This window comes from Macaca mulatta, chromosome 2 (genome assembly GCF_049350105.2).
Source record: "Macaca mulatta isolate MMU2019108-1 chromosome 2, T2T-MMU8v2.0, whole genome shotgun sequence".
NCBI classification, from domain to species: domain Eukaryota; kingdom Metazoa; phylum Chordata; class Mammalia; order Primates; family Cercopithecidae; genus Macaca; species Macaca mulatta.
The window spans coordinates 21,062,335-21,090,101 of record NC_133407.1 but is presented as its reverse complement, the minus strand read 5'-3'; the positions used below and the strand labels follow the sequence as shown (position 1 = coordinate 21,090,101).

The 27,767-nt window shown below is 42.1% G+C and overlaps 1 protein-coding gene and 1 non-coding gene across 10 annotated transcripts in view; one reads left to right on the top strand and one right to left on the bottom strand.

The window, feature by feature from the left end:
* SLC4A7 (solute carrier family 4 member 7) overlaps positions 1-22,846 on the bottom strand; it is a 107,275-nt gene extending 84,429 nt beyond the window's left edge. For 4 of the 9 annotated variants that reach the window (XM_015132319.3, XM_077994140.1, XM_015132314.3 and 1 more), the window contains exon 1: positions 22,532-22,846. In XM_015132319.3, coding sequence (XP_014987805.1) covers positions 22,532-22,591 — 60 coding nt within the window. In that variant the 5' untranslated portion in view covers positions 22,592-22,846. Of the gene's footprint in view, positions 1-21,983; positions 22,093-22,531 lie in introns of all 9 variants that reach the window. The other 5 variants (XM_077994139.1, XM_015132315.3, XM_015132317.3 and 2 more) reach the window with 3 other exon arrangements.
* A 389-nt stretch (positions 22,847-23,235) lies between these two features.
* Positions 23,236-25,275, top strand: LOC704498 (ubiquitin-ribosomal protein eL40 fusion protein). The gene is made up of 2 exons (XR_013414511.1): positions 23,236-23,377; positions 24,681-25,275. It is a non-coding gene; the product is annotated as a ubiquitin-ribosomal protein eL40 fusion protein (transcript).
* The last annotated feature ends 2,492 nt before the right edge of the window (positions 25,276-27,767 follow it).

Genomic DNA, 27,767 nt, shown 5'->3' with positions numbered 1-27,767 from the left:
TCTTTCACAACTTTACATAGGGAGACTGACTCTAGGTAACAGCTGATAGACATGTCATACACTTCAAATACAACTAAAGCTTCTAAACTTCTCCAAGAATACAAATCCCAGTAACATCAACAGCTACATAACATATATAATTAATTACATATTTGAAATCTTCACCCTTGTTACATGTGATATATACTTGGCAAATAAATATAAATCTGAAGAATCAAATACAAGAGTAAGACATATGTCAGTCAATGACTTTTTTAAATTCTCAAAACATTAAGCCCCAAAGAATATCTGAAAACAATCAGGTTAAAAACCAATTTCTGGCTGGGCAAGGTGGCTCATGCCTGTAATCCTAGGACTCTGGGAGGCCAAGGCAGGCAGATCACCTGAGGTCAGGAGTTCAAGACCAGCCTGGCTAACGTGGTGAAACCCCGCACCTGTACTAAAAATACAAAAATTATACTAAAAATACAAAAATTAGCCAGGCATGGTGGTGCCCGCCTGTAATCCCAGCTACTCTGGAGGCTGAGGAAAGAGAATTGCTGGAACCCAGGAGGTGGAGGCTGCAGTGAGCTGAGATCATGCCACTGCACTGTACTCCAACCTGGCAACAGAGTGAGATTCCATCTTAAAAAAAAAAAAATTCCAAAATGACCTCTTGAAATATACTTCCTGTGGAAAATCTTGGCCCTCCCCACCAGTACTTAAGAGATTAACCACCTGGTCAAGCACACGTCTGCCCCGTTCCTCTCTTCCCCCACTGGATTATAAAAACCATAAGCATAGGGATTTAAGTGGGAGGAAGGGAAGGTTAAGCAACCTCAGAGGGAAAAGAAGAAGAAACTAGGTGCGCGTACAGACTTTTTAATTTCCCAAATACAAAATACTATACACCAAAATACGGAAGAAACACTTCTCCAACATTTCCCACTGTAAGTAACACTATCATGGACACTACTAAACCAATATTCCAATAAAATTTTTAAAATCAAGGTTTATAGGTGAAATAGGTAAATTAGTTTTAGTTTAATACATTATTTGATAAAATAAAAATATAAAGTAACTCAACAAATAAACGAAACTAACCAGTAGGCTTTTGTTTGGCTAATTCTTTAAAGATTAATTTTCAGTATAATTTTATTTAATAGGAGGCATACACAGACATCTCATTTGATCCCTTAGTCTCTTCATTCCATTTTCAGCCTTCTAATATTTTTATTCTTACAAAAAAGACAGCATTCATTACACATTTACTGTTTTATATATAACTTGTTTTTTTCACTTAAACTACATTTTTAACTAATTTATCAAATTAATCTGTAAATGGTAGAAAAATCCAAGGTTACAAAAGTGCCCCCAAATAAGCAAGTATTCCTCCCATTTCCACTTCCACTTATGAAATATAACCACATTCTGTTGTGTCTTGAACTGTTTTTAGTTGCTACAGTTGCCATTATAACTTTAAATAATTTATTTCACATCTTGGTTCATCAATTTTAGACAGTATCTGTTCCACAATAAGAAAAGAAAGAATTTTCTCTAACACAACCCATATCCTTTCATTTACAATCTCTCTTCCACACCTCAGTGTTTTATTTATATATGTGTGTGTATATATATATTTGTGTGTATATGTGTGTGTGTGTGTGTGTGTGTGTGTGTATATATATTATTTTTTTTTTTTTTTGAGACAGGGTCTTGCTCTGTCACCCAGGCTGGGTGCAGTGGCGCAATCTTGGCTCACTCCAACCTCTGCCTCCCAAGTTCAATCGATTCTCATGTCTCAGCCTCCCTAGCAGCTGGGATTATAGGTGTCCGCCACGACGCCCGGCTAATTTTTCTATTTTAAGTAGAGACCAGGCTTCTCCATGGTGGCTAGGCTGGTTCCAAACTCCTGGCCTCAAGAGATAGCCACCCGCCTAGGCCTCACAAAGTGCTGGGATTATAGGCGTGAGCCACTGCACCCAGCCTATATTTTTTTGTATCAAGAATCATAACATTTACATTCTATTCAATATGTAAAATAAAGCCTTCTAAGCTGTGTCCTCTGGTTAATTCTAAAACTGAAAACTCATATTAAAAAGCATATGAAGTACTAGAATTACTTAAATACGTATAGTCTAGTGCAGAACCAAGAATGAATATTGGACCATCTGAATCAATGTCACGAAATCCCTACTGCTCACAAGAGACTATTTCAAACATTAAAATAAAGTAGATCCCTCTATTAATTTATTATCAAGGGTGTTTTCCCCTAATTTGTCTGAGTGACGTTCAGCTCATATTATTCCTTTCTCATTTTCATTTAAGGTCTTGAGAAATATGCTTCACAATGAATATATGGGTGATAAAGAAAATCTTTTCATGTTCAAAAATCATTTTACTCGATACGTATTTTGTATAGATACCTTCTCTCAGGTACTGCACCCAGCCTTCAAGAATCTAGTGCTACTGACCAGAAGCCTAATATCCACCAGGTTTTTGTTTGTTTTTCCGTTTCTGGCTCAATAATTTCATCAAGATGTGTCTAGATGTGTGTCTTTTATTATTCCTTCAAGACTCCCAGTAGACCTTTACAACATGACTCACGTATAATGAAAATAAAACGAACCTGTCCAAAAGTAACAAAATTATAACCAGATACCAAGAGCAAACATATTAAAGTGTAAAATACTAAAGATTTCACTTGTTACGTGAGCTGTAGGATTCCACTGTTTATAGGAAAATCCATCAATTTGAATGTGGAGCTACTGTAATGAAAATAGAACAAAAAAACAAAATTATCTTTATTTGCAGATGATGTGACTGTGTACCTAGAATGACATATTCAACCAATTAGCACAAAAAAAAAAATTCATTTGGCCAGGCATGGTGGCTCATGCCTGTAACCCCAGCTACTTGAGAGACTGGCAGGGAATACTGCTTGAACCCAGGAGGCGGAGATTGCAGTGAGCCGAGACCGCGCCACTGCACTCCAGCCTGGGTGACAAAGTTAGACTCTGTCTCAAACAAAAACAAAAACAAAAACCAACAACAACAACAAAATAGATTCAATTGAAGGCAGCCAATTACAAGATAAATTAAAACCAAAAGCTTTTCTTTAAGCAGTAACAGGCCAGGAATGGTGATAATCCTGCAACTTTGGTGGACCAACGCTGGAGGATCGCTTGAGGACAGGATTTTGAGACCAGTCTAGGCAACACAGAAAGACCTCGTTTACAAAAAAACAAAAACAAAGACAAAAAAACAAAACAAACCAACCAATAAAAGATGAATAAATAAGGAAAAAAGGTATACAAAAATGGACTAAGAATATGAACCATGGCTGGGCACAGTGGCTCACATCTGTAATCCCAATACTTTGGGAGGCCGAGGCAGGCAGATCACTTGAGGTCAGGAGTTCGAGACCAGCCTGGCCAACATGGTGAAACACCATCTCCATCAAAAAAAAAAAAAAAATTAGCCAGGCGTTGTGGCATGGTCCTGTAGTCCTGGCTACACGAGAGGCTGCGGTGGGATGATCACTTGAACCTGGGAGGCAGAGACTGTAGTGACCCAAGATTGTACCACTGCACTCCAGCCTGGGAAACAGAGTGCGATTCTATCTTAAAAAAAAAAAAAAAAAAAAAAAAAGTATGAACCAAGTAATTCCCTTATGTAAAAATACCAATGGCCAATAGCTAAAGGGACACTCTCACTAGATGTTTAACAAATGGAATTTAAGACCCATTAGATTAGAAAAACAAATTTTTTTAATGGACCATACATGAGATTTAATTTTTTATTTCCATAAATTTTTTAAATTCACATTTAAAACTAGTAATGATAGGGAGACAGAGACACCCTCGTACTTCCTACTTGGGAATGTAAATTACCCAAAACTTTGGAGAGTAAGCTAGCAAGAATTCATTTACAAATTTTTCAGCATACATTTGGTGCAGCAATATTACTTCTGGGTATCTACTCAACAGAAACAAAACCAACAAAATACAAAGTCAAGAACGTTTGGGATTTTTTAAGACACGTTCGCAGGTACTGGGGAGCTCTGGTCAACCCACTCCTGCTCCTGACTCACATTATGTTCTTGAGTCATTGACGTTTGGTGTCACTGAGGAACAAGTTGGTCAGGAAGCAATACCATAGCCATGCTTCTAAAAATACTGGAAAGAACCAGAGGTGGCGATTCGACAAATCAGAATTATGCTAAGCAGTCACAACGTAAAATACCTGAAGATGTGTGCTGGCTGGAACAGAGATGCAAAGGAAAAGAATCTTAAAAGGACCAGTTCAGATGCCTAAGACTTTGAGAATCACTACAAGAAAAACGGTGAAGGTCCTAAAACATGGGATTGCTTCCACATGAGAATCTACAAGCAACTCACAGACTTGGAAAGTCCTTCCAAGACTGTTAAACAGATTACTTCCATCACTACTGCACTAGGAATTGAGGCTGAAGTTACCACTGCAGATGCTTAACTATTTAATAAACTCATTACAAGCTGGGTTTAAAAAAATGTTTACTGTTCAAACTGGCAAAAACAAAGAATCTGAAAGCAAAAAGACAGAGGAATGGCTGATTACCATGGAATATTATAACTATACTATGAATAATGAGTTACAATTACAAAGTCCCATGCAATAGATGTCGGTAAAATATTAACGAAAAAGCAGGGCCCGGTCGCAGTGGCTCATGCCTGTAATCCCAGCACTTTGGGAGGCGAGGCGAAGGCGGAGGTGGGCGGATCACCTGAGGTTAGGAGTAGAGACCAGCCTGGCCAACATGGCGAAACCCCGTCTCTACTAAAAACACAAAAATTAGCGCCGGGCGCACTGGCTCACGCCTGTAATCCCAGCACTTTGGGAAGCCGAGGCGGGCGGATCACGAGGTCAGGAGACCCAGACCATCCTAGCTAACACCATGAAATCCCGTCTCTACTAAAAATACAAAAAATAAAATAAGCCAGGCGTGGTGGCGGGCGCCTGTACCCCAGCTACTCGGGAGGCTGGGCAGGAAAATGGCTTGAACCCGAGAGGCGGAGCTTGCAGTGAGCTGAGATGGCGCCGCTGCATTCCAGCCTGGGTGACAGAGCGAGACTCTGTCTCTTAAAAAAAAAAAAAAAAAAAATTAGCAGGACGTGGTGGCAGTTGCAGTGAGCCGAGATCGCACCACTGCACTCCAGCCTGGGCAACAAGAGTGAAACTCCACCTCAACAAAAACAAAAACAAAAAAAGCAAGCAAGCAAGCCCAATGTGGTGGCTAATATATGTAATCCTAGTGACACAGCCAAATAAAAATGGCTCCCAAGAAAATCTACGAGTTGCTTGTGCACTGGGAGGCTGAGGATGGGGTGGAGCCGCGAAAGTTTGCGCCATTTGCAAGGGGGAAGAGCCTGACCCCTCCCCTCCTGTTCCCATTTGCAGCGGGGAAGAGCGTGACTCCTCCTGTTCCGGGATAGTAACCTGGAATTCAATTGGTGAGATGGACAGCCTGTTAGCAGGACTCCATCTCACTTTGCTGTGTTGTTGTTTTCGCCCAGTAAGTTCATAACTCCTCACCTTTCAAAATGTCTGCCTGCCTAATCTTTCCCTGCCGTTATCTACAACACCAGCACTTTGGGAGGCCAAGGTGGGCTGATTGCTTGAGCTCAGGGGTTTGAGAGCCAGCCTGGGCAACATAGTGAAACCCTGGTCTCTACCAAACACACGAAAATTAACCAGGCATGCCTGTTATCCCAGCTACTTGGAAGGCGGAGACACGAGAATCGCTAGAACCCAGGAAGCGGAAGCTAGTGAGTGGAGATTGTGCCACTGCACTCCAGCCTGGAGCAAGACTCCGTCTCAAAAAAAAAAAAAAAGAAAAGAAAACATGCTGTAGTTTTTTAATACCACATTTTCATGTTTTCGTAAGGATAAAACCCATTTGTGAGTGTTTATTTGAACACAAATATAGATACATGTTAGTCTGTTTCAACGAAGATGTTTTTCTTAAGATACTAAAGATCTACTAATTCAATATAACATTTAATATAAAAGATAACTGGTAATTCATTATGGGTGAAATAGTGACATTTTAGTCCGTTCTTCAAAACTACAATCAAGGCGGGGGGCGGTAGCTCACACCAGTAATCCCAGCACTTTGGGATGCCAAGGCAGAGGTCAGGAGTTCAAGACCAGCCTGGCAAACATGGCAAACCCCTATCTCCACTAAAAATACAAAAATTAGCCAGGCGTGGTGGCAGGCGCCTATAATCCCAGCTACTCAGGAGGGTGGGTGAGGCAGGAGAATTGCTTGAACCTGGGAGGCAGAGGTTGCAGTGAGCCGAGATCGCACCACTGCACTCCAGCCTGTGCAACAGAGCGGGACTCCGTCTCAAAAAAAACAAAACAAACAAACAAACAAAAAAAAAGCCAGCCAGCCAGTCCGGCGATGTCTGTAAATCCTAGTAAGACAGTCAAGTAAAAAGAGCTCCCAAAATAATCTACGAGGACTGGGAGGATGGGGGATGGGCTGGAACCGCGAAACGTTCGCGCCATTTGAAGTGGGGGAAGAACCCGGCCCCTCCTATTCCGGGATAGCAACCTGGAATCCAATTGGTGAGATGAACAGCCTGTTAGCCAGGACTCCATTTCACTTTGCTGTGTTGTTCTTTCTTTTTCGCCCAATAAATTCGTAACCCCTCACCTTTCAAGGTATCTGTGTGCCTAATCTTTCCAGGCTGTGTGACAAAAACCTGGTTTTTTCTACAATACCAGCACTTTGGGAGGCCAAGGCGGGCGGATTGCTTGAGCTGAGGGGTTTGAGACCAGCTAGGACAACATGGCGGAACGCTGGTCTCTACCAAAAACACGAAAATTATCCAGGCGTGCCTGTAATCGCGGGCACCCAGGAGGCTGAACCATGAGAATAGCTTGAACCCAGGAGGCGGAGTTTGCAGTGAATCGAGATGGCGCCACTGCACTCCAAGCCCGGGAAACAGAGCAAGACTCTGTCTCAAAAAAAAAATAGTAATAATAAAAAACAAACCTACAATCAATTCTTGTTTTAAGTAGATACAACTTCAATAAAAAAGCAAGTAACATTTTTGAAAAAACATTTCACAAGGTCAGCTACCTACAGAAGGTGGCTCAAAATTTTCCTAACCATTTTCCCATTTTCCAAAAACTGGTAGGCACAGTAAAAAATAAAAAATAAATAAAATACTAACATTTTTACTGCTTTACAATCATTAAATTATATAATCAAATTAACTGATTTTTTGAAATCTTAAAATCAAGAAAATGAAATACTACATAGCTTAAATTTCTAATTGTGAATTTCAATTGGCCAAAGGGCGGGGGGAAACCAAGAAATTTTAAATTAGGTAGAAAACTGTACAGGAATTAAAGTGATTAAGAAAGCATATGTGGTATCCATTTAAGTTCCTTTACAGATGGGAAATTACTTTTTCTGTATAGGAACGTAATACAGGAATGTAATTAGATGAAATGATACTGCTGACAAAGCAGAGGGCCCATGTTTCTCTTTATATGACAGAAAAGGGGGGGTACATTAAGGTGCACAATTTTAATTATGAGAAGATATGTTTAAATTCTTTAAAATTTTTACTTTCTTGGATGGGTGCGGTGGTTCACGCCTTCAATTCTAGCACTTTGGGAGGCTGAGGTAGGTGGATCACCTGAGGTCAGGAGTTCGAGACCAGCCTGGCCAATATGACAAAGCCCGTCTCTATAAAAAATACCAAAATTAGCCATCTCCATAAAAAAATACCAAAATTAGCTCAGTGTGGTGGTGTGCGCCTGTAGTCCCAGCTACTAGGGAGGCAGAGACAGGAGAATTGCTTGAATCTGGGAGGCAGCAGTTACAGTGAGCCAAGATCCCGCCATTGCATTCCAGCCTGGGCAAAAGAACAAGACTCCGTCTCGAGGAAAAAAAACAAAATTGTTTTATTTTCTTTATATTTTCCTAAACTCTTTAGAAATAGAAGTTTGGGAAGAATAATCTCCATTAATAATGGATGGGTAAGGAAGTTCGTTTTATTTAGTATTCCACAGTCATACACTGTGGTTGTTACTAGCTTTTATAATAGTCTTACACTAAACAATTTTAGAAGCAAGTATTACTCTCCCAAATATGTGAAAGAAACTTGAGACTCAGAAAACTTAAATAATTTTCTCAAGGTCCCATTGCTTCAGCTTGGATAAGATACAATTTAAAATCACATCCCACCTCCAGGGACAATGCACTTTTCATTGGGCCACTTACAAACATTATTTTTAATTCTCACAAAAACTCCTTATGGTAACACAGCTGATCATTATTCAAATCAGGGGTATCTGATTTCAAAGAGCCCATGTTCATTCCACTAGGCCACATACCTTCCCCTATATTAAACTACATATAATTTTACTCACATGCCTTATTTATGGAATTGTAAGTAAAACATAATTATATCAATCACAAAAATTTTCACTATTATTTTAAAACACTTTGCTAGCAATTCAGTATCAGCTAATAAAACTGAAATCACAGCAATAAGCAGCATAAATGTCAACAAGAAAAGAGGAAGGAGAAATCCCATAAAACAAATGGGAAACCTGTCTCACTTCAAAACATATGTTTCAGTGAGGAGTACAGCCAGTCCACTCCTTTCACACTGCTAAATAGCACTGCTGAGTTCACATTGCTTAATTTGGGCAACCATTTCAGTATTTTAACACCACTAAAATTTAGGCTTCACCAATATATAAGATCACCATCTAGTGGTTATGATTAGAACCATGGAATTTTTCTCTCTTGCTATGGTTATGGTTAAGAGAATGACTCTAAAGGCAAAGAAATTCTGAGTTTGAAAAAACTTCTCTAGTAGTTGCTTTAAGAAAGCTGTACATTTAATTTCATTCAGAAAAACAATTACCAATGCAAAGTACTATTAAATATTTCATTTTTATATTAGCCAAATTTAGGACATAGTAGAGTAGTATTCAGATGGGCACTTTATATGTAAATAAAATCCTCTCAGGTTCAACAGATTCTCCTGCCTCAGCCTCCCAAGTAGCTGGGATTACAGGTGCATGCCACCACACCCAGCTAAGCTAACTTTTGTATTTTTAGTAGAGATGATGTTTCGCCATGTTGGCCGGGCTGGTCTTGAACTCCGGACCTCAAGTGATCCGCCCGCCTCGGCCTCCCAAAGTGTTGGGATTACAGGCATGAGCCACCGAGACCAGCCTTATAAATTCTTATTAAGAGATTAAAACAATCTATACCTGTTTGACAACAGCTTCTAATTAATGACATAATCCAAAAAATTATCTCCACAAATTATATTATATTAGGATAAAATTAAGACTAGATACTGAAAAACTGTACATAAACATGCAATGCAATTTGTCAACCAATTTATTTTGGCTGAAGACAATATATGATCTAAGCTGACCTGTCACACTTAGTCAAGAGACTGAGGTGGAGGATTGCTTGAGCCCAGGAATTAGAGCTGCACTGTGCTTTGAAGCCACCTGTTAATAGCCACTGTACTCCAGCCTAGACAACATGGCTCTAGGAAGAAATTAATAGTAATCATAATAATGTAGGTTCTAGATCTAGTAAGATTGCCTAAATTGAAATCCTGGCTCTTCACTTACTTACTAAGCTGGGTAGATTACTTAGTCTCACTGGATCTGTCTCCTCATCTGTATAATGGGGTAACAACAATACTTATACAAATGATAGGCTAAAAAAAAAATTAAACAAGATGTTGCATGTAATGAATATAGTTTAGAAACATTTCTGGTACAATATAAGCATTCAATGAAATACTAGGGGTGGGGCGTGGTGGCTCACTATTCTCCATTCTGTTCCTTTCTTTTCTAACACTTATAATCCACTAAATTGTTTTTATAAATTATTAGTAAGTCACAATCTGCAGTTTGGAAAAGATTCAATCTGCAGTAAGGAACAGATTCAGAAAATGAATATTTGGGGTATATCCTTCCTGAATTTTATTTAACAATAACTACATTAAAGCAGGCAGAGGCTAGTCGGGATTTCAGCCCCACAGCTATTCTGCTTGGAGAACAAGGTGAAAGGGGGCAAATTTGAAGCTTTTTTTGTTTTTGAGATGGAGTGAATTTCACTCTTGTTGCCCAGGCTGGAGTGCAATGGGGCGATCTTGGTTCACCACAACCTCCGCCTCCTGGGTAACTGGGATTACAGGCATGCACCACCATGCCCCAGCTCATTTTGTACTTTCAGTAGAGATGGGGGTTTCTCCATGTTGGTCAGGCTGGTCTCAAACTCCCAACCTCAGGTGATCCGCTCGCCTTGGCCTCCCAAAGTGCTGGGATCACAGATACACCATCAACAAAGTGAGTAATAAAATTCCCATTACAGGTCCCAGGCCTGCATTTTATAAACTGTGGTTCACGTTACTTTGTTTCAGATGACAAACTAAAGCAAAAGCTTTGACATTTGAGTGACTGAAGGCATTAAACAGTAAATGACTCCTAACCAACAGGCCCAACAAAAATTTGTCAACCAATGCTCATCTTCTACACTTGATATGCCATTCCTGTGAGGCCGATTGAAAAAGCTGAAAATATTATCATTCTGGCTTTATATGAAAATCTTCTCAATGAACAGTATTTACTCCTCCAATCAGCTATTTATTCTAGATTAGCAGAGAGGCAGCAATCCCCCATCTGAAATTCACTGCTACCAAATTACAATCTCAAACTGCCCCTCACTGTTCACATCTCATAACCATAACAAAGAAAGCACTGACATGGTATAAAACAATCCCTCAGTGCTAATCCAGTCAATACTCATTTCTTAACCTTTTAAGCCATTTATTGCTAAACCAATTCAATTAGCAAATGATAGCAAATAAATTATATAAAAATTGAATACATAAGCTGAAGTCAGTGACAAGATATTAAATTTAAAAATGTCTTTTTTAAATTGAATGCAGCTGGTTGCAGCAACGCACACCTGTAATCCCAGCGCTTTGGGAGGACAAAGCAGGCTGAACACCTGAGGTCAGAAGTTCGAGACCAACCTGGTGAAACCCTATCTGTACAGGTTGCATCACTGCACTCCAGCCTGGGCGACAGAATGAGACTCCGTCTCAAAATATATACATATAAATAAAAATACATATAGAAATAAAAATAAAATTAAATAAATTGAATGCAATGATATAGTGTATAATTTGCATTTTTAGCCGTGATCTGAAATGACGAAATTTAATCTCAAAATAATTTCCTCCACTCCTTTTACGACTTTATCTCCCACCTCTTGCCATCACACCTCCAATACGAATTCACATTCCGATGGGCCTATACTTTGCTATGGAATCATATTAAAATACTGTTTTAATTTCTAATCAATGAAACAATTTCTATTTGTATCTTACCTCTATCGAAATTGCTTTTCAAAAAAGAATTGAATCAGGCTGGGCACAGTGGCTCATGCCTATAATCCCAGCACTTTGGCAGGCCAAGGCGGGAGGATCATCTGAGGTTAGGAGTTTGAGACCAGCCTGGCCAACATGGCGAAACCCCATCTATACTAAAAATACAAAAATTTAGCTGGGTGTGGTAGCAGAAGCTAATAATCCCAGCTACTCGGGAGGCTGAGGCAGGGGAATCGCTTGAATCTGGGAGGCGGAGGTTGCAGTGAGCCCAGATCACACCACTGCACTCCAGCCTGGGCGACAGAGGGAGACTCTGTCTCAAAAAAAAAAAAAAAAAAAGATTAGAATCGGCTTAAAAAATGGAAGAAAATATCTATCTCAAAAATTGATAAGCTGGGCATGGTATGTGTGTATGCACCATTAGTCTCAACTACTTGGGAGGCTGAGGCCAGAGGACCACTTGAGCCCAGGAGTTCAAGGCTCCTGTGCACTATGATTATGCCTGTGAATAGCCACCACATTCTCACCTGTGCAACATAGCAAGACCTCATCTCTTAAAAAAAAAAAAAAAAAAAATTGCAATTAATAAAGTCAGTACATATACGACCGGCTCTTTAAAACAAGTTGAATTACTTTAAAATTCCTACTTTAATGACCCCTTTGAGAAATCACACTTTTGTAAAATAGAAAGGCAGCTTGTGGTCAGGCTCACACCCATAATCACAACACTTTGGAAGGCCGAGGTAGGCGTATCACTTGAGCTCAGGAGTTCGAGACCAGCCTGGGCAACATGGCAAAACCAAAAATACAAAAAATTAGCCAAGTGTGGTGGTGCACGCCTGTAGTCCCAGCTACTTGGGAGACTGAGGTGGGAGGACTGTTTGAGCCGGGGCGGGGCGGGGGGTGGAGGCTGTAGTGAGCCGAGATCATACCAGCACTCCAGCCTGGGTGACAGAGTGAGACCTGAGACCCCCATCTCAAAAAAAAAAAAAAAAAAAAAAAAAAGGCAGATTGAGTATATTAACCCAATAAAATTTAATGCTACATAGTTATTCTGGAAATTCCTAAACATCTTAAAGTTATCTAATGATCCAAACACATATATAAAATGACAAAGTGCGTATGTGCACAAATTGTATGTGTACACAAATCAAAATTTAGATTATCACTTTACCCAAAAAAATTCATGGTAATTATTTCATATTATAGAAAAAATATATAAATGGTAAATTTAAGATGAAACTATGACTACGAACCCTTTATAAAGTATAATTTATTATCATCCTGCCTCAACAGAATAACAACTAGAAACTATCTTATGCCTATTCGGCCGAACACTATGCTAAGCTCTCTGACTTTCTATACCCTGTACACTAAATTTTGAGAGTCTAACATTATCAAAAAGATACAGTAAGATCTCATCAAAACAGAATGAAGTATCTACAACAAGCCAAGAATCAGAAAGCAGTCTTAGGAAGTAAAATTTGTGTCTCAGAGAGTAAATAAGTGAGATAACCGAGGCCTCCATCATCATCCCCATTAAATAACTGTGATTTTGTTATCAGTAACAAATCTACAGCAGATAAGAAATTCAATGATAAAACAGTTAAACACAGGGTAAGTTTTAAAAACAGTCTAAAGCTAGTGACAGTACTCTATTGTTAAAAGGAGAGATATAATCACATTTTAAATATTTTGTCAAAATGGCTAAAACATTTAAAGGTAATCCCAGCACTTTGGGAGGCTGAGGAGGGCGCATCACGAGGTCAGGAGTTCGAGACCAGCCTGGTCAGCATAGTGAAACCTGGTCTCTACTGAAAATACAAAAAATTAGCCCAGCATGGTGGCAGGCACCTGTAATCCCATCTACTCGGGAGGCTGAGGCAGGAGAAACACTTGAACCCAGAAGGCAAACGAGATCACGCCATTGCACTCCAGCTTGTGCGACAGTACGAGACTCCTGGAGACAGTGACTCCAGGAGACAGTGTGAGGCTCTGTCTCAAAATAAATAAAAGAAGATAATTATATTACGCTTTAATGAGGCTTTTAAACATTTTTGTCAACATGTCATATCCTTTAAAATGTGAAGCTTTAGGCAATAAACCAGTATCAGGCCAGGTGCAGTGGCTCACGCCTATAATCCCAGCACTTTGCCAGATCACTTGTGGTCAGGAGTTGGAGACCTGTCTGGCCAACATAGTGAAACCCCATTTCTACTAAAAATACAAAAAAATTAGCCAGGCATGATGGCGCACACCTGTAATCCCAGCTACTTGGGAGACCAAGGCAGGACAATCGCTTAAACCTGGGAGGTGGAGGTTGCAGTGAGCCGAGATTGCGGCACTGCATTCTGGGCAACAGAGCGAGACTCCGTTTCAAAAAAACAAAAAAACAAAAAACAAAAACAATATCAAATCCCTACCCACAGAGTTATCTAGAATATCTAAATACCAGGGGTTTAAGGATAGTCAAGATTTTTTTTCTCTTTCCTCATTCTGTACACAAACTCTTTTAGAATTTTATTATGTAGGATACTCCATAAGAACACAGGCTGATTATTAATAGCAAGTTTCCAAGAGGCACATTCAGTATTTTATACACAGTATTCTACCTGATCCTAAGACGAGCCCTACGAGGTAAGTTTAATATAGTAATTCCAATTTGCAAATGAGAAAAGTGAGATTCAAAGATGTCAGTTGCCCAAAGCCACCTAAGTGGCAGATTAGAAATAGGGAACCCAGGTATATCTGAAACCCAAACATGTACTTGTTACATCTAGGTTAAGCCACCTCCAAATTTTACCTTGTTTTGAAAATGAGGGTTAGAGCCTATGATTATTTACTGAATTTCCTATTACTGAATAAATTGGCTCAATAAGATAAAATGAAAGGCCAAATGAAGGCCAATTTTAGACTGAATGAATCCCTTATTCCTAACAAATGACCAACTTCCCCAGATACAAACAGGCTTATAACAAAGTCTTATTCCAAGGATACTGCTAATGGCATATGCAAAAATGGATAAGGAAGTTTCTCTTGGACATTTTATAATCAAGGTCATTTGGGAATAATTATGAATAAAACAAAAATAAAGACAAAATATTACTGAAAAGACTCTACTGAGTCAGTGCATTGGCTAATTACAGCACCTGTATAAACATTTATGCATGGATTGGCAGGTTAGGGAGGCAGAGTCCAGGAAGGAAGAGGGTTCGCAAACCTCAAAATCACAAAATTAAAAGCAGATGAACAAAAAAAATTATATTATGTATGTAATAATTCTAAAGAATAGGATAGCATAATTTCAAACCAATACATATAACAGCTGACATGTAGACTCTGAAATTGCTTGTCATTGGTGTTTTTATAATCATATATATCAAGTCACTGCTTTTCATAAAGTAAAATCACACGAGTATTAAGATTTAAGCAAAATACCCAGTTTTCCAACAATCAATGTAAATTTATTTAAAAGTGGTGAAAATAGGATAAATTTTCATAAAATTTTCATTTTAATGGTGCTTAATATTCACTTGCCTAAAATTTTCTCTCAGGTTTAAAAAATGTTATGTACTCTTTGGAATCAATCTAGCTTACATTTACTGCATGTACTCAACATTCTCACTCAAGGAACCAAGGCAAGAAACGTTCTCTTCTACTGGCAGTTGTATCAAGCAAAGAAGCATCCTTTTTCTTATTGGTTAATACTATAAATAAAAGTCATATAACATATTACTTGACTAAACAATTAACCAGCAGTATATTCACTTTCAAATCTTATTGAGTCGTAGTATCATCTGCTATCATTTGGCTCTGTGTCCCCACCCAAATCTCATGTCAAACTGTAATCCCCTCATGTTGAAGAAGGGGCCTGATGGGAGATGACTGAATCATGGGGGCAGATGTCCCCCTTGTTGTTCTCATTAGCTCTCATGAGATCTGGTTGTTTGAGAGTGTGTAGCACTTCCCACTTCTCTCTCTCCTGCCACTATGAGAAGACTTGCATACTTCCCCTTCTGCCATGTTTGTTTCCTGAGTTCTCCTAGCCATGCTTCCTGTACAGCCTGCAGACCTGTGTGAGTCAATTAAACCTCTTTCCTTCATAAATTACCCAGTTTCAGGTAGTTCTTTATAGTGGTGTGATAACAGACTAATAACATCATCCTAACATTCATCCATTGAACAAATATATTTGTTCAATGTGTTAGACCCTAGGCTAGACTTAATTGAGAATTTAGCAATGAATGACCCAGGAAAACTCTATCCCCAGCCATCTGGGAATCTGGAGGCAGAGAGGCAAATTTCAGATACTTAATTTCTATAACATTAGCAACTTAATTCACAAAACTTATGTAATAAAACCTTTTAAAAATAGAAGCAACTACAGCTAAGTCTGAATTAATAACTTCAGCATTATTCTAGCCCCTCAGAATAAATAATGAAACTCCCCTGAAAGTTCTACCGTACTCTTCTTCTAATCCTAGCACTGGGCAGGAGGAATGTCATGTTTCTTGCATTTATGCAAATCCTAATGTAAGATTTATGATTTTGTCCTTTGTTGTGTGGCAAGTTAGTGAACAGGTAACTTTTTAGAGAAAGCCTACTCTGAACAATGCATTGTATTAGGTCTCTCATTTAATCACTTATTATCTCTGTGTTAAAGATGGGAACTCACGGGCAGAAAGAGATTTTCTAAAAATTTTCAGGCCCTACCATTGGAGGCTAAGTTAAGATCTGAACCCATGGTTGACACCAAACCACTGCTCATCCCCTTCTCGTTTCTCATTAGGCTGGAATAATCAAAGATCTCTGTTTGGCAATACATTTAATATTAAGCTGCATTCTCTCCCCATCGAAGTTTAATGTCTTTATTTATTATAAGATTTCCCAGAGCCTTTTTTTTTTTTTTTTTGGAGATGGCGTCTCAGCAGGCTGGAGAGCAGTGGAGCGACCTTGGCTCACGAGCCCACCTTCATGCTCTTTTGAAAAACCATTCCACACTCCTTTCTGTAATGAAACAAAAGAGGCATCTTCCAAGTGTGAATCTACTGTCAAAAGTATAACCCCTTCTCATGTTCCTAATCAGAAAAGATACACAATTCGACAGCTTTTCCAAATTGGGAAATCTGGCTGAAAAGAAGCAATACAGTCATGGAATCTAGAGAGAGGGAGAAGACAACTTCTCTACTGCCCTTAAGATGTGAGTGAACAGAATCAGAACACATGACACTAGTTCACATAAAATTCTCTGAAAAGTGAGGGAAAAAAAAAAGGTCATTTAAAACATTAAAGCGGGCAGGGCACAGTGGCTTACACCTGTAATCCCAGCACTTTGGAAGGCTGAGTCGGGCGGATCACCTGAGATCAGGAGTTCGAGACCAGCCTGGCCAACATGGTGAAACCCTGTCTCTACTAAAAATACAAAAATTAGCCAGGTGTGGTGGCATGCGCCTGTAATTCCAGCTACTTGGGAGGCTGAGGCAGGAGAATCGCTTGAACCCGGGTTGGGGGGAAGGAGGTTGCAGTGAGCCAAGATCACACCACTGCACTCCTGGGCGAAAGAGCGAGACCCCGCCTCAAAAAAAAAAACAAAAAAACAAAAAAACAAAAAAAAAACCCAACAACATTAAAGCATCTTCCCTATTTCACTATTAACAGTGGACTGTCCTTTAACCCCTTGATACTGAAAACTGCTTAAGAACACTCACTAAAATGGCTTAAGAAAAATTAAAACATTTTAAAACATCCTCTTTTGAAGAAATCTGAAAATCTGCTTAAAACCAACAAACTAGGCCAGACGCAGTGGCTCACACTTGTAATGCCAGCACTTTGGGAGGCCGAGGCAAATGGATCATCTGAGGTCAGGAGTTCAAGACCAGCCTGGCCAACATAGCGAAACCCTGTCTCTACTAAAAATACAAAAAAAAAAAAAAAAGAGTGAGAGAGAAACAGATGGGGGCATGGTGGCACACCCCTGTAATCCCAGCTGCTGGGGAGGCTGAGGCACAAGAATCTAGTGAACCCGGAAGGCGGAGGTTGCCATGAGTCAAGATCGCACCACTGCACTCCAGCTTGTGTGACAGAGTGAGACCCTGTCTTAGGAAAAAAAAAGAAATGCCAAACTAGAACCTGTCTGTATTGGCATATTAGCTCCAGATAAAATGCAAATCTATATCATAAACACATTAACTTTCTAAACCAAGTACTGAAAAGATGTGTCGGCAAGGTGTAGTGGCTCACGCCTGTAATCCCAACACTTTGCCGGGTGGAGGAGGGTGGATCGCTTGAGCTAAGGAGTTCGACATCAGCCTGCGCAAGATGTTGAAACCCTGCCTCTACTAAAAATACAAAACATTAGCCAGACGTGGTGGTGTGCCTGTATTCCCAGCTACTCCGGAGGCTGAGGTGGGAGGATCACGTGAGCCCGGGAAGTCCGGGCTGCAGTGAGCCATGATGGTGCCACATGCCACTTTAGGGCAACCCTAAGGATGAGACCCTGCCTCAACAAAAAAAAGAAGTATTAGGCCACTCTCTTCTTTTAACAGTCATTTGAAAATGTCTGGTCCATGGAAGGAAAGAGTCACTAATTTAAGCAACCTAGTCTACTCTAATCAGCTAACCCTCTGCCTTAGGGAAGATTGTCAACAGCAGCACTGCCAAACACTACCATAAGACTATGTCAACCAAAGACCTCTTATGATTTGTCACCATTACAATTACAAATAATCCTAAATTTTCCCAAACTGCAAAAATGCAACAAAATACACAACACTGCCTGCTAAATGAAAATAGAGGTAAAATTCACTGTAAGCTAGAATGTACATGCTCATTGCAAAACTAAAAATACTGTATGCATAAAAAGTGATAGCTACAGAGGAAATCGTAATCATCAAGAAACTATAGTATAAATCAAAAGTTACATTGATCTGTAACTAATCTTTAACATTAACCCTATGGAAATATCTGTAAGCGCCTAAATGGCCCACACAGTTTAGTCAGTTGCAGATCCTATCCACTTTAAGATCATATTTGTGGTAAGATACAGTAAGAAGGAGGGGGAGGAAAAGAGGAAGAAAACAACCCATTACAGGATGTTGACAATTATAACTAGCAAAGTTTTAGAATATATTGGTTAGCATACCACATACCACTAAAATAATATACCAGGTTCCTCCAATACCAGGTTACTTTGGCTCTGTATTCTAACCTATTCAACGACAAGAGTCTAATGTAACAAAATTCTCTAAGCTCTTAGAAGAAAACCTGTGTACTTCCCAGTCTCAATTACCAGGCAAAACAATTCATCAATGTCCTACAGCTTTGTTTCATCTTTTATTGAGACAGGGCCTCACTCTGTCACCCAGGCTGCGGTGCAATGGCATAATCACAGCACACTGCAGCCTCAACTTCCCAGGCTCAAGTGATCCTCCTGCCTCGGCCTCCCAAGTAGTTGGGACTACAGGCAAGCACCAACACACCTGGGGAATTATGTTTTGTAGAGACAGGGTCCCACTATGTTGCCCAGGCTGGTCTTGAACCCCCTAGGCTCAAGTGATCCTCCCACTTCAGCCTCCCAAAGTACAAGGGTTACAGGCATGAGCCACAGCACCCAGCCTTGTCCTACAGCTTCAGATTTGCTCTCTCCCTTTATTACAACTCCATGGATTGTGGTCCAAAGATACTTAGAATAAGGCAAAAGGGTAATTGAAATCCTGATACTATTCCTAGAGTGCTGTATCGATACCTAGTATCAATACCTAACTGCAGTTCCTCAAAGAGAATGCCTACTTACAGACCCACAAAAACTTCCATTTGCCAATCAGTACTGGGTTGTCTGTCATTTATTCTAATGACTATTTTTTTTTAAATTTCTTACAGACTCATGAAATGTTTTAACTGGCACTCACAAATGGAAAGCAGAAATGTAAATGCCATCACTGTGTTCACACCATATGCCAAAATAAACTCAGCAAAGGCAGAATTCTGTCTACCTTGTTTGACTATATCCCCATTACCTAGCACCTATAGGATATTTAATAAATATGTGCAAAATGAATAAAATCATAACAAAATCATGGAAAAATATCATGGTCCCAAAACGTAAGTGGTATCAGAATTGTGTTAAATCATGCACTGCTTACAAGAAAGTATATTACCTGCTAAAACTTAGAAACCTTCTAAACTATGCTATTTATAATAGGATTTAACCTATATTGGAAAATAAGACTGACAACAACAAAAAAGACTGACAAATCAATTCCAAGTGAGGCTTACAATTATGAGGCTTTATAGCAAAAGCAAAAGACAAGTTACATTTTTTCAAGATTAATGACTTTCCTCTCTCTATCCCAACACCCTGATCAGTGAAAATTATAGAATTTTAGGAGCAGAAGAAACCATAGAGGCTAAACTATGAAACAGATGGGCTCCAATTTCAGAGTAATATAAACTGCCACCAATCTATTCCACATTTTTTTGCATAATTACAAATCTAAGATGAGATTTTATGAATATTAATTTGTTCTATTTTTTGGCTGCTGAGCAGTCTGCTGCAAGTTAGAATTATGACTGATGAATATCATAATCTCTCTTTTATGACTTTCATTTACCAAAACTGGGTGAGCGAAGATTTTACCAACGCCAATAGTTCCTCTTTCCTGTTTTCAAGTCAGTTCAACCTACAGCTTTACTATTCTCCCATTCTATTCTTAGACCATATGCTAGTTTACTGTATTTGATTTCTATTATTTATTTATATATGTTAACTGTAGCCAAGCCTTATCTTCTCAAAGACTTAGGAGGTTTACCCTCCTAAAGTGCTCCCCTACCACGTCACTAACAGCAGTGTTTAGTAATTCCTTTGTCATCTGTCTCCCAACTCAAATATCACTTCTATCAGGATAGAGTTGGGTCGGGTGCCATGGCTTACGCCTGTAATCCCAGCACTCTGGGAGGCTGAGGTTGGTAGATCACCTGAGGTCAGGAGTTTGAGACCAGCCTAACCAACAGTGAAATTCCGTCTCTACTAAAAATACAAAATTAGCCAGGTGTGGTGGCACATGCCTGTAATCCCAGCTACTCGGGAGGCTGAGGCAGAAGAATCACTTGAACCCGGGAGGTGGAGGTTGCAGTGAGGCAAGATCAGGCCATTGCACTCCAGCCTGGGCGACAGAGCAAAACGCCGTCTCAAAAATATATAAATAAATATTAGGATGGAGTTGGTTCTGCCTTGTTGGACACTACAGTAAATAGCGTAAATAACAGTCTAAATAGCATAAATACTAGTCCAAATAAGTGTTATTACAATGAATGAATAATTTGGAGGGCAATGGCCTTATCATATGCTTCCTCTAGTAGCTAGGCAGGCAATACTTGAGAACACACCATAGTTTCTACCCAGCTCTGTGAAAACTCGAATGCACTTTACTGCTCGATTGAAATTAAGAACAGACAACATCACACTTGAAACACACAGAGAAAGTGATATAAAACAGTTTATTCAAAAGCAACACAAAGAATTACAGAAGGCCAGGCGAGGTGGCTCACGCCTGAAATCCTAGCACTTTGGGAAGGCCGAGGGAGGCGGGCGGACTGCCTGAGGTCGAGTTCCAGACCAGTCTGAGCAACATGGCGAAACCCCGACTCTACTAAAAATACAAAAAATTAGCTGGCTGTGGCGGTGCGTGCCTGTAATCCCTCCTACTCCGGAGGCTGAGGCGGAAGAATGGCTTGAACCCGGGAGGCGGAGGTTGCAGTGAGCCGAGATCGCACCACTGCACTCCAGCCTGGGCGACAGTGCGAGACTCTGTACCAACATAATAATAATAATAATAATTATTATTATTATTATTATTACAGATTATTTAGGATGAGTTTGCAGTATTCCATTACCATCACTGTGAATGATCTTCCAATAAACACTGCTAAATGACTTCACTGTCTGGTGACTGAGTTTTCCTCTGTTAGAGAACTTATATGAACGTACTAAACTCGTGAATGACTACTTTCCATAACCTTAACAATAATCCTGAAAGTTAAAAGGGAAAGCCTACAGGCAGTTTTAAAGACAACTCTTGAATAAAAACATAGAAGTAATTTTTCTCTTACTTGTGAAAGACCGGACAATTTTCCCTCCAACCTTCCCGCCTTTGCTGGTTGCATAGTAAAAATTAGAAGTAGGAAAATTTAGAATACTTCCATCTCCTTTGAGTCACGAACTTGGAAAGGAGACACAACTGCGGGGACAGACGCATGTGCTCTAATGAAAGCAGGAAGTCCGCTTCTTGAGCATGGGCCATTCACCCATCATCACAAATGGGAACACCGGCCTTAAGTCCATCCCCATTCCCTTCTAACCCTGAAGCCAAAGCCAGTCTCAGTAGGAAACGCGATTTTGCTAGATGAGTTAGAGAAGGAGCACCAGACAGCTCAGGACACCCTCCTCCTTCTACTTGGCCTGCGGCAGGAGGATACTCCCCGGGTTCCAGCCAGTGGAGAAGGCGGACCCGGCAGGCAACAGCGAAACAGCCTTGGCCGGGAAGGAGCGCGGCCAGTCCACGCGGCCGGAGAACTCACCGAACAAAGCGCACCGCGGAGCGGGAGGGGACACTCGGAAAGAGGGGGAAAGATTCAACCAGCTCTTCACCACTGCCTGGGGCTAGAGACAGGTGGAGCCGCCGTCCTCCTTAGAAGGAGAAGAAAGATAGGTGTTCGAGGGCTAATCTGAAACTCCTGCGCCAAAGCAACCGGAACCAGGACCCCGCCTGGGGAGCGCGCTGAGAAACAGGGGAGGCGAGCACTGAGGGAAGGGATGGATGGTCGGGGTCACAGGCGGCCTCTGTGGGGATGTCGGGGTCCCGCCTGAGCCGCGCAGAGGATGCCCGCGGCGCGTCTCCGGCAGCCCCGACTTGGGCCTCCCGGGCGCAGCCGCCGGCCCCCTCGCACCCGCGCCCCAGGCCGCCACACAAAGGGGACGGCGAGGCGCGCCGGCCGCCGGGAGGTGGAGGGGCGACGGGCCTGGGACTAGGTGGCCGAGCCGCGACGGCCGCCGCGCCCCCCGCCTTTGTCTGCCTCGCCCCGCGCCCTACCCCCGCCGAGGAGCCCCACCGCCGCGGCGCCCTCACCCTGCTCGTTACCCGGGTGAGTAGCGGTCTCATCTGCTCGCCGGCCCCATCAGCCTCCATGGCCGGCCGGCCAGCCCGTGACGGCCGCTACGGTATTGCCCCGCGCGGTCTGCCTGCTTCTGCCGCTGCTGCCGCCGCCGCCGAGCCCCCGGCGCGCGAGGAGAAACGTGGGTGCGTCCGTGCGCGAGGTGTGCGCGCGTGGGGAGAGCCGGGCGCCGGGCGCGGGAGACGCGGGGCGTGCGTGTGCGCGCTGCGACCGCTGGGCTGGCTCTCGCAGAAGAGCGAGGCCGCGGCGTGGAACCTGGAGCTAGAACTGAGCGAACCGAAGGACCGAGCGGGAAGGAGGAGAGTCGCGTAGGAGGAGGGGTTCGGGGGCGGAGCCGCAAACCGTGACGAGCGCGGCCCCCGGGCCAGGCAAGACACGCCCTCCGCCCCGCCTCCTAGGGTCACGCCCCCTGCCAGTCTGGCACCGCCAGCCTCCTCAGCGCGCCCGCGGGCCGCGCCGCTAGGCCACCCGGAGATGGGGCGGGAGGGACGCGGAAAGGATATTTGTCCCAGCCAATCGGCGGCTGGCGGACTTCCGCCCAACTCCCCCGTGCCACCTCCTCAGGACGCCCCGCCCCTCTTTGTATAAGCTTAATTGACCGAAGCTGAGCGTCTAACTAGTTTTTCAAGTCGGAAGCTCCCCTGACGTTCTCAATGGGGTGGGGGGTCACCACCTCCCTTGGCTCCTAACTACATTCTTTAGAGACTGCAGGGAAGGAGGACTCCACCTCTCTCAAGGACGCCCAGGATAACCTCCGAAGCAACTAACGGGTCTTCACGACTCCTGAAAGTTTCTTTTCTGTAAGTCCAGTAGGCACAAACCCCAACTCGGGGACCGTGAAAGATGGGGTACACTTGACCAGGTGTCCTCCTGTGCTTGCTCGCCCACTGAGCACCATGACAGCTGCCACTTTTTTTTTTTTTTTTTTTTTTTTGAGACGGAGCCTTGCACTGTCGCCCAGCCCAGGTTGGAGTGCAATGGCATGATCTCGGCTCACTGCAACCTCCGCTGCCTGGATTCAAGCTATTCTCCTGCCTCAGGCTCCTGAGTAGCTGGGACTACAGATGTGCGCCACCACCCCCAGCTACGTTTTGTATTTTTAGTAGAGACGGGGTTTCATCGTGTTGGCTAGGCTGGTCTGGAACTCCTGAGCTAAGGTGATCCACCCGCCTCGGCCTCCTGAAGTGCTGGGATTACAGGCGTGAGCCACCACACCCGGCCAGCTGCCACATTCTTGAGTCCACCCTGTAGGGCGTCTCTCAAATATCCCTTTTGTAACGGGACGATTCTAATACCTGCCACACAGGCTCATTGAAGGATTAAGGGGATTTCTATTCATAAAAGTGTCTGGCACATAGCATCCTGATAATTGTCATTATTGTTAACAGGTTTCTCTTGAGTGTTTCATAAAGATAGGGAGAGGTTTGGCCGGGCGCTTACGCCTGTAATCCCAGCAGTTTGGGAGGCCGAGGCTGGTGGATCACCCGAGATCAGGAGTTCGAGACCAGCCTGACCAACATGATGAAACTCCGTCTCTACTAAAAACACAAAAATTAGCCTGGCGTGGTGGCATGCGCCTGTAATCCCAGCTACTCAGGAGGCTGAGGCAGGAGAATCGCTTGAACCCAGGAGGCGGAGGTTGCAGTGAACTGAGATCACACCACTGCACTCCAGCCAGGGCGACAGAGCTAGACCCTGTCTCAAAAAAATAAAAAATAAAATAAAAAAAGATAAGGAGAGATTTAGTTGGAAAGAACTGAAGCCGTGCAATGGAAGGATATATAAATACATCAGCGGATCCGGAGCTCACATCCTATTCATCTCCACCAGGGTATTAGTACAGCTTTTTGTCAGCAATAGGTAGCTAGGTATGCTGGATGACTCATTCCTTGTTTGAGCCCTAGTCCCCTTTTGTCCTAAATTTCCCAGAGTTACTTCTAGTCCAGCACACATTGTTCACTTACTTGTACAAGAGCAGATGTGCCTCTATTAATAGCTACTATGTAAAGAGGCCTACAATTAGAGACTGTGACATTTGGCAAACATATTTCATCTCTAATCCTCACAATACTGCAAAATATCTGCCGTCCTCTTTTTCTTCAGTGAGGCGGCCGAGCTGCAGACGCAGAGATGCAGATCTTTGTGAAGACCCTTACGGGCAAGACCATCACTCTTGAGGTCAAGCCCAGTGACACCAATGAGGATGTCAAAGCCAAAATTCAAGACAAGGAGGGTATCCCACCTGACCAGCAGCATCTGATACTTGCCGGCAAACAGCTGGAGGATGGCCGAACTCTCTCAGACTACGACATCTGGGAAGAGTCCACCCTGCACCTGGTGCTGCGCCTGCGAGGTGGCATTATTGAGCCTTCCCTCCGCCAGCTCTTCCAGAAACGCAACTTTGACAAGATGATCTGCCGCAAGTGCTATGCTTGCCTGCACCCCCATGCTGTCAACTGCTGCAAGAAGTGTGACCACACCAACAACCTGCACCCCAGGAAGGTCAAGGCTCTTCCTTCCTCGAAGGGCAGCCTCTCTGGAGCCTCAATAAAGTGTCTCTTTCGTTGACTGGAGCAGCAAAAACAAACAAACAAAAATACTACAAAATATGTTATAGCTCCATTTTACAGATGAGGAAGCTGAAACTCACAGGAATAACTGATTTTAAGTTCTGGTGAGTGGAACTACTCTTACTATGGCACCATTCTTATTTATTTATTTTTGAGACGGAGTCTCACTCTGTTGCCCACGCTGGAGTGCGGTGGCACCATCTCGGCTCACTGCAACCTCCGCCTCCCAAGTTCAAGCGATTCTCCTGCCTCAGCCTCACAAGTAACTGGGATTACAGGTACCTGCCACCACGCCCAGCTAATTTTTTGTATTTTTAGTAGAGATGGGGTTTCATCATGTTGGCCAGGCTGGTCTAGAACTCCTGACCTCAGGTGATCCACCTGCCTCAGCCTCCCAAAGTGCTGAGATTACAGGTGTGAGCCACTGTGTCTGGCTATAACATTCTATATATTTTATGACTTATTATGCTTATTGTCTACACACACACACACATGCACAAATGCAAGCTCCATGTAAGCTTCATGTGTACAGCAAACTTGGTTTTTGGTTTTTGGTTTTTTTCTCAGATATCCCTGTGTCTACCTGAGTGTTTGGCCCTTGTAAACTCTCAGCACATGTGTTAAATGAGTAAATGTACAGGTGGGGTAATACATCTGTTCTTAAAACCTAAGAGCATCTTAGGTGACAGCTGAGGATGTGGCCATAGTAACAAGAACAAAGTAGGAGTCAAGAACCATGGTGCCAGAGTTGAAAGTGTTAAGTAGTCAACTTCAAGAAGGTCTTAAAAATACATGCTTGGCAGACCTTGCTAAACAATGAATTTCTGTTCATCTATCTTGCAAGAAGAAAAAACTATTGGTTTATTTAATCCACAAATATTTTTTTAGTGATGTCTTTGTTGCCATGCACTTTTTCCACTCCTCATTTCATCCCAACTGCTAGAAGAGAAATGTAGCAAAGATCTGAATTATAAAATTTATCACTCAGTTGCCCACTTAATTCAACCTCAGCCAAAGTTCATTCAAGAAGATAATGTGTTAAAATTGCTTTCGTGCAACTAGAGATGGCTATAAAGTGTTCCAAGGTGCTGAAAGGTAAATTGTATTCTCGAATATTTTAAATATTCATCTGGGGCCAGGTGCAGTGGCTCACGCCTGTAATCTCTACACTTTGGGAGGCCAAGGTGGGCAGATCACCTGAGGTCAGGAGTTTGAGACCAGCCTGGCCAACACGGTGAAACCCTATCTCTACTAAAAATACAAAAATTAGCTGGGCATGGTGGCAGGCACCAGTAATCCCAGCTACTCAGGAGTCTGAGACAGGAGAATTGTTTGAACCCGGGAGGCCAAGGTTGCAGTGAGCCGAGATTACACTATTGCACCCCAGCCTGGGCGACAGGTTCAGACTCCGTCTCAAAAAATAATAATAATAATAATAATGTGAAATGTGGCACAGGGAAACATTTACTAAACAAAGGCAAATGTAAACCTAAATTCATCAGTAGCAATGAAGTGGTAGTACCTAAAGTTAATGAGTTTTAGCTGTATCCTAATTTCAGAATACTTCCTGAGTATCTGGAGCAGTAGGTAATCCTACAGACCTCTTGGCAACATTTCCATCCTGAGGAGTGAATAATCTTCCCAAGAACAATTCTCTATAGGCCAAGGTATAGTTTATAAAGACAGAGAGCAGCTTCTTTGGCATTTTGAAAAGCATGAAACCATTCTTTTCTTTTTCGAGGCAGAGTTTCACTCTTGTCCAGGCTGGAGTGCAATGGCTCGATCTTGGCTCACTGCAACCTCTGCCTCCCAATTCAAGCAATTCTCCTGCCTCGACCTCCCAAGTAGGTAGGATTACAGGTATGCACCACCACGCCTGGCTAATTTTGTATTTTTAGTAGAGACAGGGTTTCTCCATGTTGGTCAGGCTGGTCTCGAACTTCCGACAACATCAGGTAATCTGTCCACCCCGACCTCCCAAAGTGCTGGCATTACAGGCGTGAGCAACTGCACCTGGCCACGTGAAACCATTCTTAACTTTTAGCAGAGGGTTCTTTGGCAACTATATGTATCTTCATTGCCTCTTCTTGGTCATAGATAAAATTTAAATGTTTTCTATCATCTGATCCTATAAGGAAAAGTAAAATCATTGGAATAGTGTTTTCAAGAGCACCAGAGCAGCCTCAATGGGGCAAAGACGCAAGGAAAATGACTTCATTGTTCTTCATTTCTATAGGCTAGGCATACAGATAAATATTCAAAAGATGAAGAAATAAAAACAAAAACAGACCTTGTCCCTGGTCTCATGGAGTTCAGAGTGCAAAACACCAATATATAAACAACTATCAACAATGCAATGCGTGTAGTTCTGAGTCCTAGGAACCTCAATGAAAGAAATCGAATGAATTCCACTGAGGGTGGGAGGGGATAAGACTGCCCTCTGTGGGACAAAGGTGAATATGAAGATGTTTGGAAAAGCTACAGAGAAATGTAGTAGATTTAAACTGATTCATGATGGTATATGTGGTATAATATAAAACATATTTGGTTTTGTCCTAGGTTCCTATTATAGCACTTTTAAAACCTTTAGAATTTCCTGAGTGATAGCAGTGTCTTTTGT